This window comes from Entelurus aequoreus, linkage group LG03, assembly GCF_033978785.1.
Source record: "Entelurus aequoreus isolate RoL-2023_Sb linkage group LG03, RoL_Eaeq_v1.1, whole genome shotgun sequence".
In the NCBI taxonomy this organism is placed as follows: domain Eukaryota; kingdom Metazoa; phylum Chordata; class Actinopteri; order Syngnathiformes; family Syngnathidae; genus Entelurus; species Entelurus aequoreus.
Window position 1 is genome coordinate 52,977,237 of NC_084733.1, and position 16,089 is coordinate 52,993,325.

The 16,089-nt window shown below is 42.1% G+C and overlaps 1 protein-coding gene across 1 annotated transcript in view; it reads right to left on the bottom strand.

Moving 5' to 3' along the window:
• The window catches only part of LOC133646604 (ryanodine receptor 3-like), a 168,978-nt gene that overhangs the window by 43,122 nt on the left and 109,767 nt on the right, over positions 1-16,089 (bottom strand). The window contains exons 52-55 of the mRNA XM_062042144.1: positions 13,632-13,646; positions 12,801-12,971; positions 12,654-12,713; positions 4,940-5,074 (exon numbers count right to left, since the gene is read on the bottom strand). Of these exons, the coding sequence (XP_061898128.1) occupies positions 4,940-5,074; positions 12,654-12,713; positions 12,801-12,971; positions 13,632-13,646 (381 nt within the window). The remainder of the gene's footprint in view (positions 1-4,939; positions 5,075-12,653; positions 12,714-12,800; positions 12,972-13,631; positions 13,647-16,089) is intronic.

The window sequence follows — 16,089 nt, forward strand, 5'->3', positions numbered from 1 at the left end:
AGCAAGTCATGTCAAGTCAAAAGGCTCAAGTCCAAGTGAAGTCACAAGTCATTGATGTTAAAGTCTAAAGCGAGTTGCAAGTCTCTTTACATTTTGTCAAGTCGAGTCTAAAGTCATCAAATTCATGACTCGAGTCTGACTCGAGTCCAAGTCATGTGACTCGAGTCCACACCTCTGGGATATAGTATCCGAGGTGGTTTAAAATACAAATCTGTGATCCACAATAGAAAAAGGAGAGAGTGTGGAATCCAATGAGCCAGCTTGTACCTAAGTTACGGTCAGAGCGAAAAAAGATGCATCCTGCACTGCACTCTAGTCCTTCACTCTCACGTCCTCATCCACGAATCTTTCATCCTGGCTCAAATTAATGGGGTAATCGTCGCTTTCTCGGTCCGAATCGCTCTCGCTGCTGGTGTAAACAATGGGGAAATGTGAGGAGGCCTTTAACCTGTGACGTCACGCTACTTCCGGTACAGGCAAGGCTTTTTTTATCAGCGACCAAAAGTTGCGAACTTTATCGTCGATGTTCTCTACTAAATCCTTTCAGCAAAAATATGGCAATATCGCGAAATGATCAAGTATGACACATAGAATGGATCTGCTATCCCCGTTTGAATAAAAAAATGTCATTTCAGTAGGCCTTTAAAAGTAGCACACACAAAGAGAGACTTCTTCACAGTCAAAGGCACATTTACCGCAAAACAAAAAGTTAGCTAATTCTTACTTCTTCAGATGAGACTGGAAGTTTGAATAGGGTCCTGTGTTAGGTAATACAACCAATAACATAGCATTTTCGTTCTTCGATTCATATCTTGGGCATTTTGTCGTCTAAACTACAGATGCTAGTCACATAAATTAAAAATAGCGGACGCGCGGAAGGCAGTTAGGGTAGATTTATCATATATGGGTAATCCGCTGAGTGTGTGCCCAATTTGTGATGTCAGCAATTGTGCACATTCCAAACGGACCAATTGAAGGAAGTAGGCAGGAAGGCAAGATCGTTTAATATCTGTAATGCCTCCACGCTTTGATTTCAAATTTTCGGGACTTATATCCCAAATACACAACAGTAGGCACTAACAGGTGAGAAAAGTTGGTTTTGCATGATAGGACCCCTTTAATTCGATTTGAATTCAATTTTAACCAAATATAAAACAACATTAAGACTAAGGCAACACTATGTGTTTTACAAGAGAAACAGGCATCTTGATAAAACTAATCCGAGTTGCAAAATGTGCCACTCTGCTTTCAAATTCCTCAGTAAAATCCCCAAAAAGACACCGTAGAGTTATTGAGTCTGTTTAGCTAAATTGTAGAGCTAGCGTTCATAGCTAGTGGGTCCACGACGACGACTTCTGTTTTGTTTGATCATCCGTTTTACTGCCATGTTACAGGCACCCTTTAGAAACAATTAAGGTATGTAAATAAACATTTACAAAATCTTTCTGTGTAAATAAGTAATTTCACAATGTAAATATATGTGGCTTATTGTCCGGTACGACTAATACGTGGAAAAATATGTTTTTCTTGTAAAATTCAGTGGGTGCGGTGTGCTCTATAGTTTGGAAAATACAGTTCTATAACAGATGCACATTGTACAGTCATTTATGATGTCATAACAGGTCTAGTGTTAGAATATGTGCAGCTAAAACATAAAATACATCTCCAACTTTCCGCAACATATTTTCTTTAGTTGGAGGTGGAATTTTTGTAAGCTAAAATGTAAACATCCCTAAAGATCCTAATGATGACTGCGCATTATATAAATGTTTTTTTGTTTAGCTCATCAGGCAAACATTGAAGAGTCGCGTAGCCTCATATGACGTCATGTCACATTTTACAGTGTATAGCCTGAGTACGATCATGTGACTGCCAGTCTCCCTTTGTTAGGGGCAATGGAGTCAAACGTGACTACTGCTTACGTTGGATTGGTGAAACAGAGACATGTGACAGTGCCCGCTGGAAGAAGTCTAACAATCAGAATCAGAATCAGAAATACTTTATTAATCCCCAAAGGGAAATTGAGATTTTCTGCACAATCCCATTAAAGTTTGAATAATGTGTATTTTCAAACAGTAATTAAAAGATTATGAATAAATATAATTATGACATAAATAAATGTAGCAACCAGAATGAAACTCAACGTAACAGAGTAATACAGTTTCTCCTCAAGTAAAAGTAAACACTATGTTGCATTAAAACTACTCTGACATGTCTGCGTTGTCGACTTGTCTACATGGAAGAAGGCCCCCTATGACCTTGTGCTGGCTTAACATGAATATAACAATTAAATAATTGAACCCACTTGGCATCCATTGCCGTATGTGGGTTCAGATCAGGGGATGTCGTTGTGGTTTATGAAGCCCTTTATGGCACTTGTGATTAAGGGCCATACAAATAAACTGTGATTGATTGGTTGATCCAAAAAATTAAGTTAGTCAATGTAATAAGAGTAAATGTCTTCCAAGGACATACTGTACCTGAAAAGCAGCACTATGACCATATTAAGATATACCAATTAATCAATGGCCCATATTCAAATTAAATGTGTAATGTTAAAAAAAAAACCTGAAACACTTGTCCAAAACATCAGTAGATTCTATGATTTCTAAGCACATTTTGTAACATTATGCTTAAAGACCTACTGAAATTATTTTATTTTATTTAAACAGGGATAGCAGATCCATTCTATGTGTCATACTTGATCATTTCGCGATATTGCCATATTTTTGCTGAAAGGATTTAGTAGAGAACATCGACAATAAAGTTTGCAACTTTTGGTCGCTGATAAAAAAAGCCTTAGCTGTACCGGAAGTAGCGTGACGTCAAAGGTTGAAAGGCTCCTCACATTTCCCCATTGTTTTCAATGCAGCGAGAGCGATTCGGACCGAGAAAGCGACGATTACCCCATTAATTTGAGCGAGGATGAAAGATTCGTGGATGAGGAACTTGAGAGTGAAGGACTTGAGTGCAGTGCAGGACGCATCTTTTTTCGCTCTGACCGTAACTTAGGTACAAGCTGGCTCATTGGATTCCACACTCTCTCCTTTGTCTATTGTGGATCACGGATTTGTATTTTAAACCACCTCGGATACTATATCCTCTTGAAAATGAAAGTCGAGAACGCGAAATGGACATTCACAGTGACTTTTATCTCCACGACAATACATTGGCAAAACACTTTAGCTACGGAGCTAACGTGATAGCATCGGGCTTAACTGCATATAGAAACAAAAGAAATAAGCCCCTGACTGGAAGGATAGACAGAAAATCAACAATACTATTAAACCATGGACCTGTAAATACACGGTTAATGCTTTCCAGCCTGGCGAAGGTTAACAATGCTGTTGCTAACGACGCCATTGAAGCTAACTTAGCAACGGGACCTCACAGAGCTATGCTAAACACATTAGCTATCCACCTACGCCAGCCAGCCCTCATCTGCTCATCAACACCCGTGCTCACCTGCGTTCCAGCAATCGACGGGCCGACGAAGGACTTCACCCGATCATAGATGCGGTCGGCGGCCCGGAGACGGAGGAAGTCAAGGTGAGGTCGGCGGCTAGTGCGTCTGCTATCCATCTCAAAGTCCTCCTGCTTGTGTTGCTGGAGCCAGCCGCTAATACACCGATCTCACCTACAACTTTCTTCTTTGCAGTCTTCATTGTTCATTAAACAAATTGCAAAAGATTCACCAACACAGATGTCCAGAATACTGTGGAATTTTGAGATGAAAACAGAGCTTTTTGTATTGGATTCAATGGTGTCCGAATAGTTCCGTTTCAACGATTGACGTCACGCGCATACGTCATCATACATAGACGTTTTCAACCGGAAGTTTAACTGGAAATTTAAAATTGCACTTTATAAGTTAACCCGGCCGTATTGGCATGTGTTGCAATGTTAAGATTTCATCATTGATATATAAACTATCAGACTGCGTGGTCGGTAGTAGTGGGTTTCAGTAGGCCTTTAATTGGATCAGTGCCTACTGTGTTTGGCAATGGACCAGTTAGAATTGTTTGTGCAGTAGCTCAGCTTACTGTATAGCCAGTTTGAACCTCTTTTTACAACTTGAAGCAGCTGTGCAGCAGAGTTATTTACATGATATAGAACAGAAAAGCCTTTCATTGTCAACACACACATGCATACGTCCAGGATATAGCATTACAAAGTTACAGAACTGGTAAAAGTTCAACCTTAGCAAGCCTATAGTTCCACACCGGTACATAACCGGGCTTCGTTCCTCTCTCTCCTCCGCCAGCATCTTCGCCACCTTCCTTAATGCCGACAATTACACGGTGAGCCACTGATCTCGCTATATCATCTGGGATGTTGTGCTGTGGTGAAAATCTCTCAAAACTCAAAACAGATGGCTGGTGGCAGTCACTAAAGTCAAGGTGAGGTCGGCGGCTAGTGCGTCTGCTATCCATCTCAAAGTCCTCCTGCTTGTGTTGCTGGAGCCAGCCGCTAATACACCGATCTCACCTACAACTTTCTTCTTTGCAGTCTTCATTGTTCATTAAACAAATTGCAAAAGATTCACCAACACAGATGTCCAGAATACTGTGGAATTTTGAGATGAAAACAGAGCTTTTTTGTATTGGATTCAATGGCGTCCGAATACTTCCGTTTCAACGTTTGACGTCAAGTCCATACGTCATCATACATAGACATTTTCGACCGGAAGTTTAGCGGGAAATTTAAAATTGCACTTTATAAGTTAACCTGGCCGTATTGGCATGTGTTGCAATGTTAAGATTTCATCATTGATATATAAACTATCAGACTGCGTGGTCGGTAGTAGTGGGTTTCAGTAGGCCTTTAACAGGAAGTTTTAATGTTCACAATGTAAAATAGATGTGCTTGAGTATGTGACATGCCATATGTTCACTGCCAACACCTCCAGATAATGTGTGAGAGTGCAAAATGTTCCTACCAGCTCCAGATTGAAAACAGCAGCGGAGATTCTCTGGATACGATCCACCACTCTCTCAGGGTCGGGAGGCCCCTCGCCTCGTAATATGATATCCTTGTAAAGGTTCATCTGCCACCTCACGGCAGGGTCTTCAGACTGGAGGAAGGTTTCACAGAAAGATATCAAACAAATACAGCAAATGTTATGAAACACTAAATTATCTTGGCATCAAGTTTCATTTAGTCCCTTAACAGAAAGTCAAAAATCTGTATTTGTGAAAGGACGGGTTGCTCACTTAGGGTGTATTCAAACTCAAGTCATTTTAATGTGCTGGATTTGACTTAAACAAGTTGAAAAACTTATTCGGGTGTTACCATTTAGTGGTCAATTGTACGGAACATGTACTTCACTGTGCAATCTACTAGTAAAAGTTTCAATCAATCAATCAATCAAAAGTGTGATTCAAGTGTGAGCCTCCTGGCTCCTGGTGGCCTGCCCTCACAGTGTGCATTATACCATGGCCTGCTTAATTGTCTCATCACTTTTTTCGGTTGTATGATTGCAGTTTCTGTAACTTATACAGTAGTGAACTGTTTACAGCTTATCTGGCGCTCCTCTTATAATTTATCTTGCACAAAGTTGCCGCTTTGATCAATTACTTGCAAGAGTGGTGATCACTTTAATTATATAGCATGTTTTATTTTGCTTCACTACTGAAATTTATGTGACTATGTGAACTATGTCCAGTATTATTTAGAGTTGTTCTGATTATATTCAGTGTCCTAGGTTGCTGATGTCATTAATTTTTGCAAGGAGTTCATTAATTCACACCTCTTTATCATTTGCAAAAATATTTTGTCGCAGATTAGCGAGCACCCCGAAAGGGACAAGCGATAGAAAATGGATGTATGGAAGGTTAGCGAGCATGCTGCGGGTTTTAATTTTGGATTATGTTTAACTCTTTGTACTTTGTTTTATATTGTACAAAACCCAGTGGCGGGCCGTGCGTTTCCCACCGAGGCCTTCAGTGATGTCCGACTTCATTGATTACCTCTCAAAACACCATCATTTATGTCCCCACATGACCATTGCTGGAGAAATACTATACAGAAACACATTTACTGTGCATTGAATCACCTCAACAGTGTGCAAAACGGGTTATTTTCTGGCGCATTTAAAAATCAATAAACCCGCATCAGCAATTAAAACATACCTTATGCGGTACTGTGAAAAAAAATTTTGCAAAAAACATATTAAAGGCCTACTGAAACCCACTACTACCGACCACGCAGTCTGATAGTTTATATATCAATGATGAAATCTTAACATTATAACACATGCCAATACGGCCGGGTTAACTTATAAAGTGACATTTTAAATTTGCCGCTAAACTTCCGGTTCGAAACGCCTCTGAGGATGACGTATGCGCGTGACGTAGCCCGGCGAACACGGGTATGCCTTCCACATTGAAGCCAATACGAAAAAGCTCTGTTTTAATTTCATAATTCCACAGTATTCTGGACATCTGTGTTCGTGAATCTGTTGCAATCATGTTCATTGCATTATGGAGAAGGAAGCTGAGCAAGCAAAGAAGAAAGTTGTCGGTGCGAAATGGACGTATTTTTCCCTCGTAGTCAGCAACAACAGTACACAGCCGGCGCTTCTTTGTTTACATTCCCGAAAGATGCAGTCAAGATGGAAGAACTCGGATAACAGAGACTCTAACCAGGAGGACTTTTGACTTTGATACACAGACGCCTGTAGAGAACTGGGACAACACAGACTCTTACCAGGATTACTTTGATTTGGATGACAAAGACGCAGACGTGCTACTGTGAGTATGCAGCTTTGGCTTCTAAACATTTGATCGCTTGACCGTATGTGCGCAACTTTTTTTTGCGTATGTACGTAACTTTTTTAAAATATATCAGCTTTATGAACCTTGGGTTAGGTCAGGGGTGGGCAATTAATTTTTACCGGGGGCCGCATGAGCAACCCGAGCACTGCTGGAGGGCCACATCGACAATATTTCAATTAAATTTTGCTCAATATTATTTTTGATATATACCGTAAGATAAATAATAATAATAATAATAATAATAATAATTAATAATAATAGTAATACTTCAACATAGTGTGTGTAACAGCATTCCATGACTAATATAAAGAAACTAACATTAATAATAAATGACAGTAAAATAAGCACACGTATGACTGAGGAGTCATAGTGTAACTTTGTGTGGTGTTTGAGTTGTCCGACTTCTTGTGTGGCCATAAACGCACCAGTGGTTTAGTGCTATGCGTGTTGGTGACAGATGACAAGTTGGTTTTGGCCTGGTTTGTACGGCAGAAAATGACTAGTTTTTCGAGATAGAAGTGTTTTACTTATTTTTTGGTGTGGTTATGGCCGAATATAAACAGTTTTGCTCAATAAAGTGATCGATATAATTCCTGGCCTCGAAGCATCTCGATAGACGTTACAATAATTGAACGGTGTTCAATTGAACGGTGTTGACGAACACCGTTAGGGCCGCTTGTTGTCACTGTCACTCAAAGTTGCATTGCAAAATTACATAAAATAAATATGTTTATTTTGTTTAGAATTCAGATGGGATTTGATTTGGTGCGCGGCATATATTTGCTGCGCGCAGCAGACGCTTGAGCAGTGCGCAATTGCGCAGGCACGCACCTTAGAGGGAACGTTGCATGGCAGTCCATGTCCTGTTGGAAACACGCCATTCTTCATCAACTTTTCTCTTTTTAGCGTCTGGGGTGTAAACCGTGCATCACTTGTCGCTGCATGTGCACCTTCACTCGCAGGTTACACACGGACACACGCCCATAAATAATACTTTTCAAAATAAAAGCAGCACAGTTGTATTGTGCGCACGACATAGATGTTTTTTCAACTCTATTTTGTAATTAATGATTGCAGCTGTTCACATTCACTCACAATCACGCACACGCATACGTCCACACGGAAGTAATACAAATAACGATTTTCAAAACAAAAGCAGCACCGTTGTATTGCACACTCGACATAGATACTTTTAAAAATTTATTTTGTAATTTATAATTGGCCTCACGCGGGCCGGACAGGGACGCACAAAGGGCCGGATGCGGCCCGCGGGCCGCAGAATGCCCAGGTCTGGGTTAGGTGAACGGTCTTTTGGGCTGAGTGATCGTGTGTGTTGATCAGGTGTTTGAATTGTATTGGCGTGTTCTATGGAGCTAGGAGCTAGCATAGGAGCTAGGAGCTAGCATAACAAACACGCAGGTGTTTTTATGCAGGATTAATTTGTGGCATATTAAATATAAGCCTGGTTGTGTTGTGGCTAATAGAGTATATATATGTCTTGTGTTTATTTACTGTTGTAGTCATTCCCAGCTGAATATCAGGTACCGTGAGTATGCAGCCTTGGCTGCTAAACATTTGATAGCTTGACCGTATGTGCGCATCACGTACGTAACTTTTTAAAAATATATAAGCTTTATGAACCTTGGGTTAGGTGAACGGTCTTTTGGGCTGAGTGATTGTGTGTGTTGATCAGGTGTTTGAATTGTATTGGCGTGTTCTATGGAGCTAGGAGCTAGCAGAGGAGCTAGGAGCTAGCGTAACAAACACGCAGGTGTTTTTATGCAGGATTAATTTGTGGCATATTAAATATAAGCCTGGTTGTGTTGTGGCTAATAGAGTATATATATGTCTTGTGTTTATTTACTGTTGTAGTCATTCCCAGCTGAATATCAGGTACCGTGAGTATGCAGCCTTGGCTGCTAAACATTTGATAGCTTGACCGTATGTGCGCGTCACGTACGTAACTTTTTAAAAATATATAAGCTTTATGAACCTTGGGTTAGGTGAACGGTCTTTTGGGCTGAGTGATTGTGTGTGTTGATCAGGTGTTTGAATTGTATTGGCGTGTTCTATGGAGCTAGGAGCTACCAGAGGAGCTAGGAGCTAGCGTAACAAACACGCAGGTGTTTTTATGCAGGATTAATTTGTGGCATATTAAATATAAGCCTGGTTGTGTTGTGGCTAATAGAGCCTGGTTGTGTTGTGGCTAATAGAGTCTTGTGTTTATTTACTGTTGTAGTCATTCCCAGCTGAATATCAGGTCACCCCCGGCTCTCACAGCATCTTCCCTATCTGAATAGCTTCAACTCCCCACTAGTCCTTCACTTGCACTTTACTCATCCACAAATCTTTCATCCTCGCTCAAATTAATGGGGAAATTTCTCGGTCCGAATCTCTCTCACTTCATGCGGCCATCATTGTAAACAATAGGGAACTTTGCGTATATGTTCAACTGACTACGTCACGCTACTTCCGGTAGGGGCAAGCCTTTTTTTTATCAGATACCAAAAGTTGCAATCTTTATCGTCGTTGTTCTATACTAAATCCTTTCAGCAAAAATATGGAAATATCGCGAAATGATCAAGTATGACACATAGAATAGATCTGCTATCCCAGTTTAAATAAAAAAAATTCATTTCAGTAGGCCTTTAAACGTGAAAAAATAAAGAAATAAAATATTTGAACTCACAATTTGTAGAACCCATTCGACGCCGTATAAGCCAGTGGTGCCGCTCGTTGTGTGGCAGACATTTCCCCATTTCATCGTCGAGACATCTGATCTAGCTTCCGGGGTTGGGTCGACATCGTCTCACAAGATGTAGTTTCTCTTTAAATATCCTTCTTGAAAATGGCCTTGCAAATATATGTGTTGTCTTTTCTAATCATATAAGATGCAGACGAGGCGTGTTGGCTGAGTTCTTAAAGTTTACTCCACAGCATGTTCATCGATAACATCCAGCTGCCGGCATGTCTACATTCAAAAACCTAAACGGGGCTACTGCGCATGCGCTTCACTACTGTGGCATGCTGGGTAATGGAGTTCTTATTTTACCTAGCTCATAACATCACAAAATATATCTGCCATAGGCAGACCTAACGGTCCTGATGAGTATCCAATCACAGGACGCGTAAATGTCACGTTCAACGTGAGGCCATCTAGAAGGCTTTACTGACAACAACTCGTGATCTGATTGGCTATCGCAACTGTCTGTCAAATGTTTGTGTCCGTTCACTGACAGTGCACAGATGCCCGCATTGTTGATTCGGAAGGCCTCGGGCAGATTCCGTACAGCATGGCAACATAAGCTAGCTGAATTTTGATTGGATAAAAACTCTATAACCTAAAAACAACAGCGCTGGAAGGAGCATAATATGACATGAAGATAATATGAATACTTTTAGATATTTAGGGAAAGTAAATTAAAAATTACTTTTATCTTTAATTATGATCATGATTTCTGGTTATGTTAGGCCAGCAGAGAAGGCCTTGCTGGGCCTGACGGCACACCACTGACAAAACCCAAAACCAGTGAAGTTGGCACGTTGTGTAAATCGTAAATAAAAACAGAATACAATGATTTGCAAATCCTTTTCAACCTCTATTCATCTGAATAGACTGCAAATACAAGATACTTAACGTTCGAACTGGAAAACGTTATTTTTTGCAAATATTAACTCATTTGGAATTTGATGCCTTGCAACATGTTTCACAAAAGCTGGCACAAGTGGCAAAAAAGACTGAGAAAGTTGAGGAATGCTCATCAAACACTTATTTGGAACATCCTACAGGTGAACAGGCTAATTGGGAACAGGTGGGTGCCATGATTGGGTATAAAAGCAGCTTCCATGAAATGCTCAGTCATTGAAGGATGGGGTGAAGGTCACCATTTTGTGAACAAATGTGTGAGCAAATTGTCGAACAGTTTAAAAACAACTTTTCTCAACAAGCTATTGCTAGAAATTTAGGGATTTCACCATTTCATCCTTAATATCATCAAAAGGTTCAATGAATCTGCAGAAATCACTGCACGTGACCGTTGACACCTCAGGCGGGACTGCATCAAAAACCGACATCAGTGTGTAAAGGATATCACCACATGGGCTCAGGAACACTTCAAAAAAACACTGTCAGTAACTACAGTTTGTCGCTACATCTGTAAGTGCAAGTCGAAACTCTACTATGCAAAGCGAAAGCCATTTATCGACAACACCCAGAAACGCCGCCAGCTTTGCTGGGCCCGAGCTCATCTAAGATGGACTGATACAAAGTGTAAAAGTGTTCTGTGGTCTGACGAGTCCACATTTCCAATTATTTTTGGAAACTGTGGATGTCGTGTCCTCAGCAACAAAGAGGAAAAGAACCGTCCGGATTGTTATAGGCGCAAAGTTGAAAAGCCAGCATCTGTGATGGTATGGGGGTGTATTAGTGCACAAGGCATTAGACCTTTTAGCATTAGCCATTAATGCTAAAAGGTACATACAGGTTTTGGAGCAACATATGTTGCCATCCAAGCAACGTTATCATGGACGCCCCTGCTTATTTCAGCAAGACAATGCCAAGTCACGTGTTACAACAGCGTGGCTTCATAGTAAAAAAATGCGGGTACTAGACTGGCCTGCCTGTAGTCCAGACCTGTCTCCCATTGAAAATGTGTCGCGCAATATGAAGCCTAAAATACGACAACGGAGACTGTTGAACAACTGTACATCAAGTAAGAATGGGAAAGTATTCCACCTGAAAAGCTTCAAAAATTGGTCTCCTCAGTTCCCAAACGTTTATTGAGTGTTGTTAAAAGGAAAGGCCATGTAACACAGTGGTAAAAATGCCCCTGTGCCAACTTTTTTGCAACGTGTTGCTGCCATTAAATTCTAAGTTAATGATTATTTGCAAAAAAAAATTAAGTTTCTCAGTTTGAACATTAAATATATATTTTTTGCAGTCTATTAAATTAAGTATAAGTTCAAAAGGATTTGCAAATCATTGTATTCTGTTTTTATTTACGAATTACACAACGTGCCAACTTCACTGGTTCTGGGTTTTGTAAATTATTCTATCAAGTTCCAAAGCAAAGAATACCACGTTGCTGACTCAGTCTCTGTGCTTTTTTGAACATTGGGACAAAATAAGCCACCATGAAGCCAATGACAGCCGCAAGTACCAGCACTTTGATAAAGAAAGTGAGGAACGGTACTGAATTCAAGAAAGAACTCATCCCTTCCGCTCATCGCCATCTTGTCCAACAAAATACTTCAGTATAGTTAAAATGATGTTAAATTGTCATGTATATGTATGTCACATAGTTTTCTGTATGTAAACTATAATTAGTATACATAACATGTGTTTTCTGTTAATATTTGTGGTTGTCTGCTATGGATAATTTAGATTTACATAAGTTCTTATGGGAAAAATGTTTGTCTGACCTTTTGGAACGGGTTACTAATGAAAACCAAGGAACCACTGTATTGCCAGGGCAACCTTACTGCACGGTCTTACCTGGGCTGAAGCCCAGCGGTCACTGAGTTTGGAGACCTCGCAAACAGACATGCTTGTGTTTGTTGCACGCGACCAGGAGAGAAAGAGGTTCATGACAGAAATGATTTAAAAAACGGTTGCTTTGTTGCTGTTAAACTGGTGTGGTGTGGTGTGGTGTGTGTTCTAGTATGGTGTAAATTACAGTACATTATGTCGGACCAGGGAAGAGAGCGGGTTACAGCCATTGGAAGGTCATCGCAAGCTTTTTAACTCTGCTTGGGTCCTGACACGTGAGACACCACTTTTACGATGTCAATTAATAAATGAGTATTGTATGGGTATAAATTATGGGTATTTCAATACAGTATAATGCAAAGTAAGAGGCGCATTAATTCAACACTCACCTTTACTCTGAGGTGAAGGTTTTGCCAGATGTGTTCTTTGACTTCATCGTCTGTGTCTCTCTGTAAAACAAATTTAACAAAGCTTAAAACGAGTTTGTCATTTTATTGAAGCTGCACACTTGTTTGAACAGTAGATTTTAGTCTAACCATCAAATAGCGCATCTTTGCCAGGGAGATGAGCTCCTGGTCTCCTGGGGTGCACATGTTGAGGCCGATTGGAAGCATCTTCTTCAGTGCGGCCACGATCAGTGATGTTTGGATGGAATAGAATTCACCCCGGCGTTTCTTGTGTTTCCTTTCCTGGTCCTGTCCTCCAGACTGAAACAAATACACTATTAACCGTACAAAATACACAATGAAGGACAACAACAAAGGAACTAATTACCCATTTATATTTACCTCAATCATAAAGGACTAAATTAGCATTTAACAGTGCTTTTATTACAAAGTGGAAGACTGGATAAGAATAAAAGCCAGCAATATTGACAGTGCGTATTCAGTCCTGGCACAATCTGTGATAACACTTAATGTTCCACTGAAGCATAAAGATATCTCACACCTCGGATGAAAACACAACTAACAAGCTGTCTTTATTTCAAAAGAAAGATGTTACAAAAAAATGGAAAGGAAAACTACTATTTAGCCAAATTGAAGCAGCAGGCTCTGGAAAAAAAACATACATTCATCCACATTGATAAACACACACACATATTACCACACACTGACAACAACATATACACACTTGAGCCAGCAAGTGGCCAAACACAACACAATCTAACAACTAAAAACACTCCACATTTTGCTAGAAGATTCCATGATTTCACCCTCGAAAGACGAGGAAAGTAACTATGCCAAACACAGCAATAAATAAATAAATAACAAAGCAATGACAATCACAAACACAATGCACTATTGCCTTATTAGCTTACAGTAACAAGCCAATAGGCTGCCAGGGAAGCATGCACTGCATCACTCTACCTTTTCCTTAAAGGACTGTGTGAGACACAGAGACAGGAAGAGACGGACAGGTAGGTAGAAGATAAGGGTGACAGTTATTGGAAGCAAAAGGTAGTTGTTTGTGCTGCCTTTCAAAGCATTTGATGTTGACAAATATACAATATTTGTTTCTGATGAATGAATGTTAGTCCCATGCGATAAGTCACACAGATGCATACAAACACTCATTGAAGTCTGTATGTTGGGAGCAATTTGTTCTCGTATTGTTTTTCTAATGCCTGATTCCAGGCTGGACAAAGCTGTACAGCATTAACAAAGTTGAGACAGAGATTAATATGAACACAAATCTGTGTAGTAATTTTTTTCTCTGCTGTAACAAGGCTTGTTGACAATATATATTTGTTTTCCTTTAAAATAATAACAATTTGTAAGAAACGTGCGTAAGTGGGATGGGCAGCACAACTCAGCATGTGCCGTATTTATGTTGTAAATGAAATGAGCCAAATCTTGACTGTCCATGACAGAAAAAAATTCTGCATATGAAAACATACTGCTGGGTCTTGGAAGAACTGTTACTCCGTTTCACAAAGGTCACATTATTGGCTTGCATAAACAAAACACAGGGAATACCTAAAATTATTCATTTGTAGGCAATGCTGACAGTGCTGAACCGCCATATTCCACGGAAAAAATGTGATCGTGAATAATGTAATGATTTAGTCTGGTAAAACCAAATGGTAATAAAACATTACTAGCATATTTTAAATGACGTGCACAATGCCTCACTCAACACTTTGAGTGAGGTAAGGGACTGCAGTCTCGACTCAGGGCCTGATTTACTAGAGGCTTGCTTGCACTAAAACATGTGTAAACCGGAAATAGCACACGCACAGCTAATCTACTAAACGTGCACAAAGTGGATTGCGTCTGTTAGACTAAGTGAGCAGAACAGGGCTGTGACGCGACCTCTGTATCGGGTTCTTCTGGAACCACAGGAAAGGGAACAACACTCTGCTGCAGCGGGTTACAATCGTTTTAATGATCTTGCACAACCGTGTCTGGTGGCTTTTCAGCTCCTCGCCTCTGCTTTTCAGCACCGCTCTCGTGGTGTCGCTCTCGTGCTCTCCAGCCCACACCCCCCCTCATGGTCTCCGACGCTGCTAATAAAGGAACAGGTGATTAGATAACTCGTTCCAGCTGAGATATCCACTCACCTGTCTGCCGCTTCATGGCCGGCCCCTGCACCACGCCCAATCTACAAATGCCTCCACCGCTAGACTCAGGCCGGGCAGCCGTCCGGCCGCGCCCACTCCCCCCCACACCCCCCCATAGCGGGGCGAGAGAGGAAGTCGGCCACGGTCATCTGCGCACCCGGCCTGTGGACCACCCGGAAGTTGTAGGGCTGTAATGCCAGATACCACCGGGTGATCCGCGCGTTGGCGTCCTTTATGCGGTGGAGCCACTGGAGCGGTTTGTGGTCCGAGCAGAGACTGAAGGCACGCCCCAACAGGTAGTAGCGGAGGGCCCCGACCGCCCACCGGATGGCAAGGCACTCCCTCTCCACCGTGCTGTACCTTGCCTCCCGGTCCGAGAGTTTCCGGCTGATGTACAGCACGGGGCGGTCGACGTCCCCCACCCGCTGTGACAGCACCGCCCCCAGCCCCCGGCCTGACGCGTCCACCTGCAGACAGAAAGGGATGTCAAAGTTAGGCATGTGCAGCACCGGCTCCTTGCAGAGTGCTGTTTTTACCTTCTCAAACCCCCGCTGTCACTGCTCCGTCCACTGGACCAGTTCTGGAGCACCCTTTCGGGTGAGGTCAGTCAGTGGGCCGGTCAAGTCCGCGAACCGGGGAATGAAACGGCGGTAGTAGCCCGCCAGTCCCAAAAACTGCCTCACCTCTTTTTTTGTCTTGGGGGGTGGACAGGCCGCGATTGCCGCTGTTTTGTCTACCTGGGGCCGCACCTGCCCCCCCCCCCCAAGTGGTACCCCAGATACTGTACCTCCCTCCGGCCAACTGCGCACTTCGCCGGGTTGGCGGTGAGCCCCGCCCGCCTCAGGGACTCGAGCACCCCACCCGCCGCATGTGTTCTTCCCAGCTGCCACTCTGGATGATGACATCATCCAGGTATGCAGCCGCGTATGCAGCCGCGTATGCAGCCGCGTATGCAGCGTGGGGGCGCAGCACGCGGTCCATGAGACGCTGGAACGTGGCGGGCGCACTGAACAAGCCAAACGGAAGTGTCACGAATTGGTACAAACCTTCCGGAGTGGAGAAGGCCGTTTTTTCTCGGGACTCTGGTGACAAGGGAATCTGCCAGTAGCCCTTGGTCAAATCCAGTGTCGTGAAAAAACGAGCAATGCCCAGCCGATCTAGGAGCTCGTCGACCCGAGGCATTGGGTACGCGTCAAAACGTGACATTTCATTCACCCTGCGGTAATCCACACAGAACCGCACAGTCCCATCCTTCTTCCCAACCA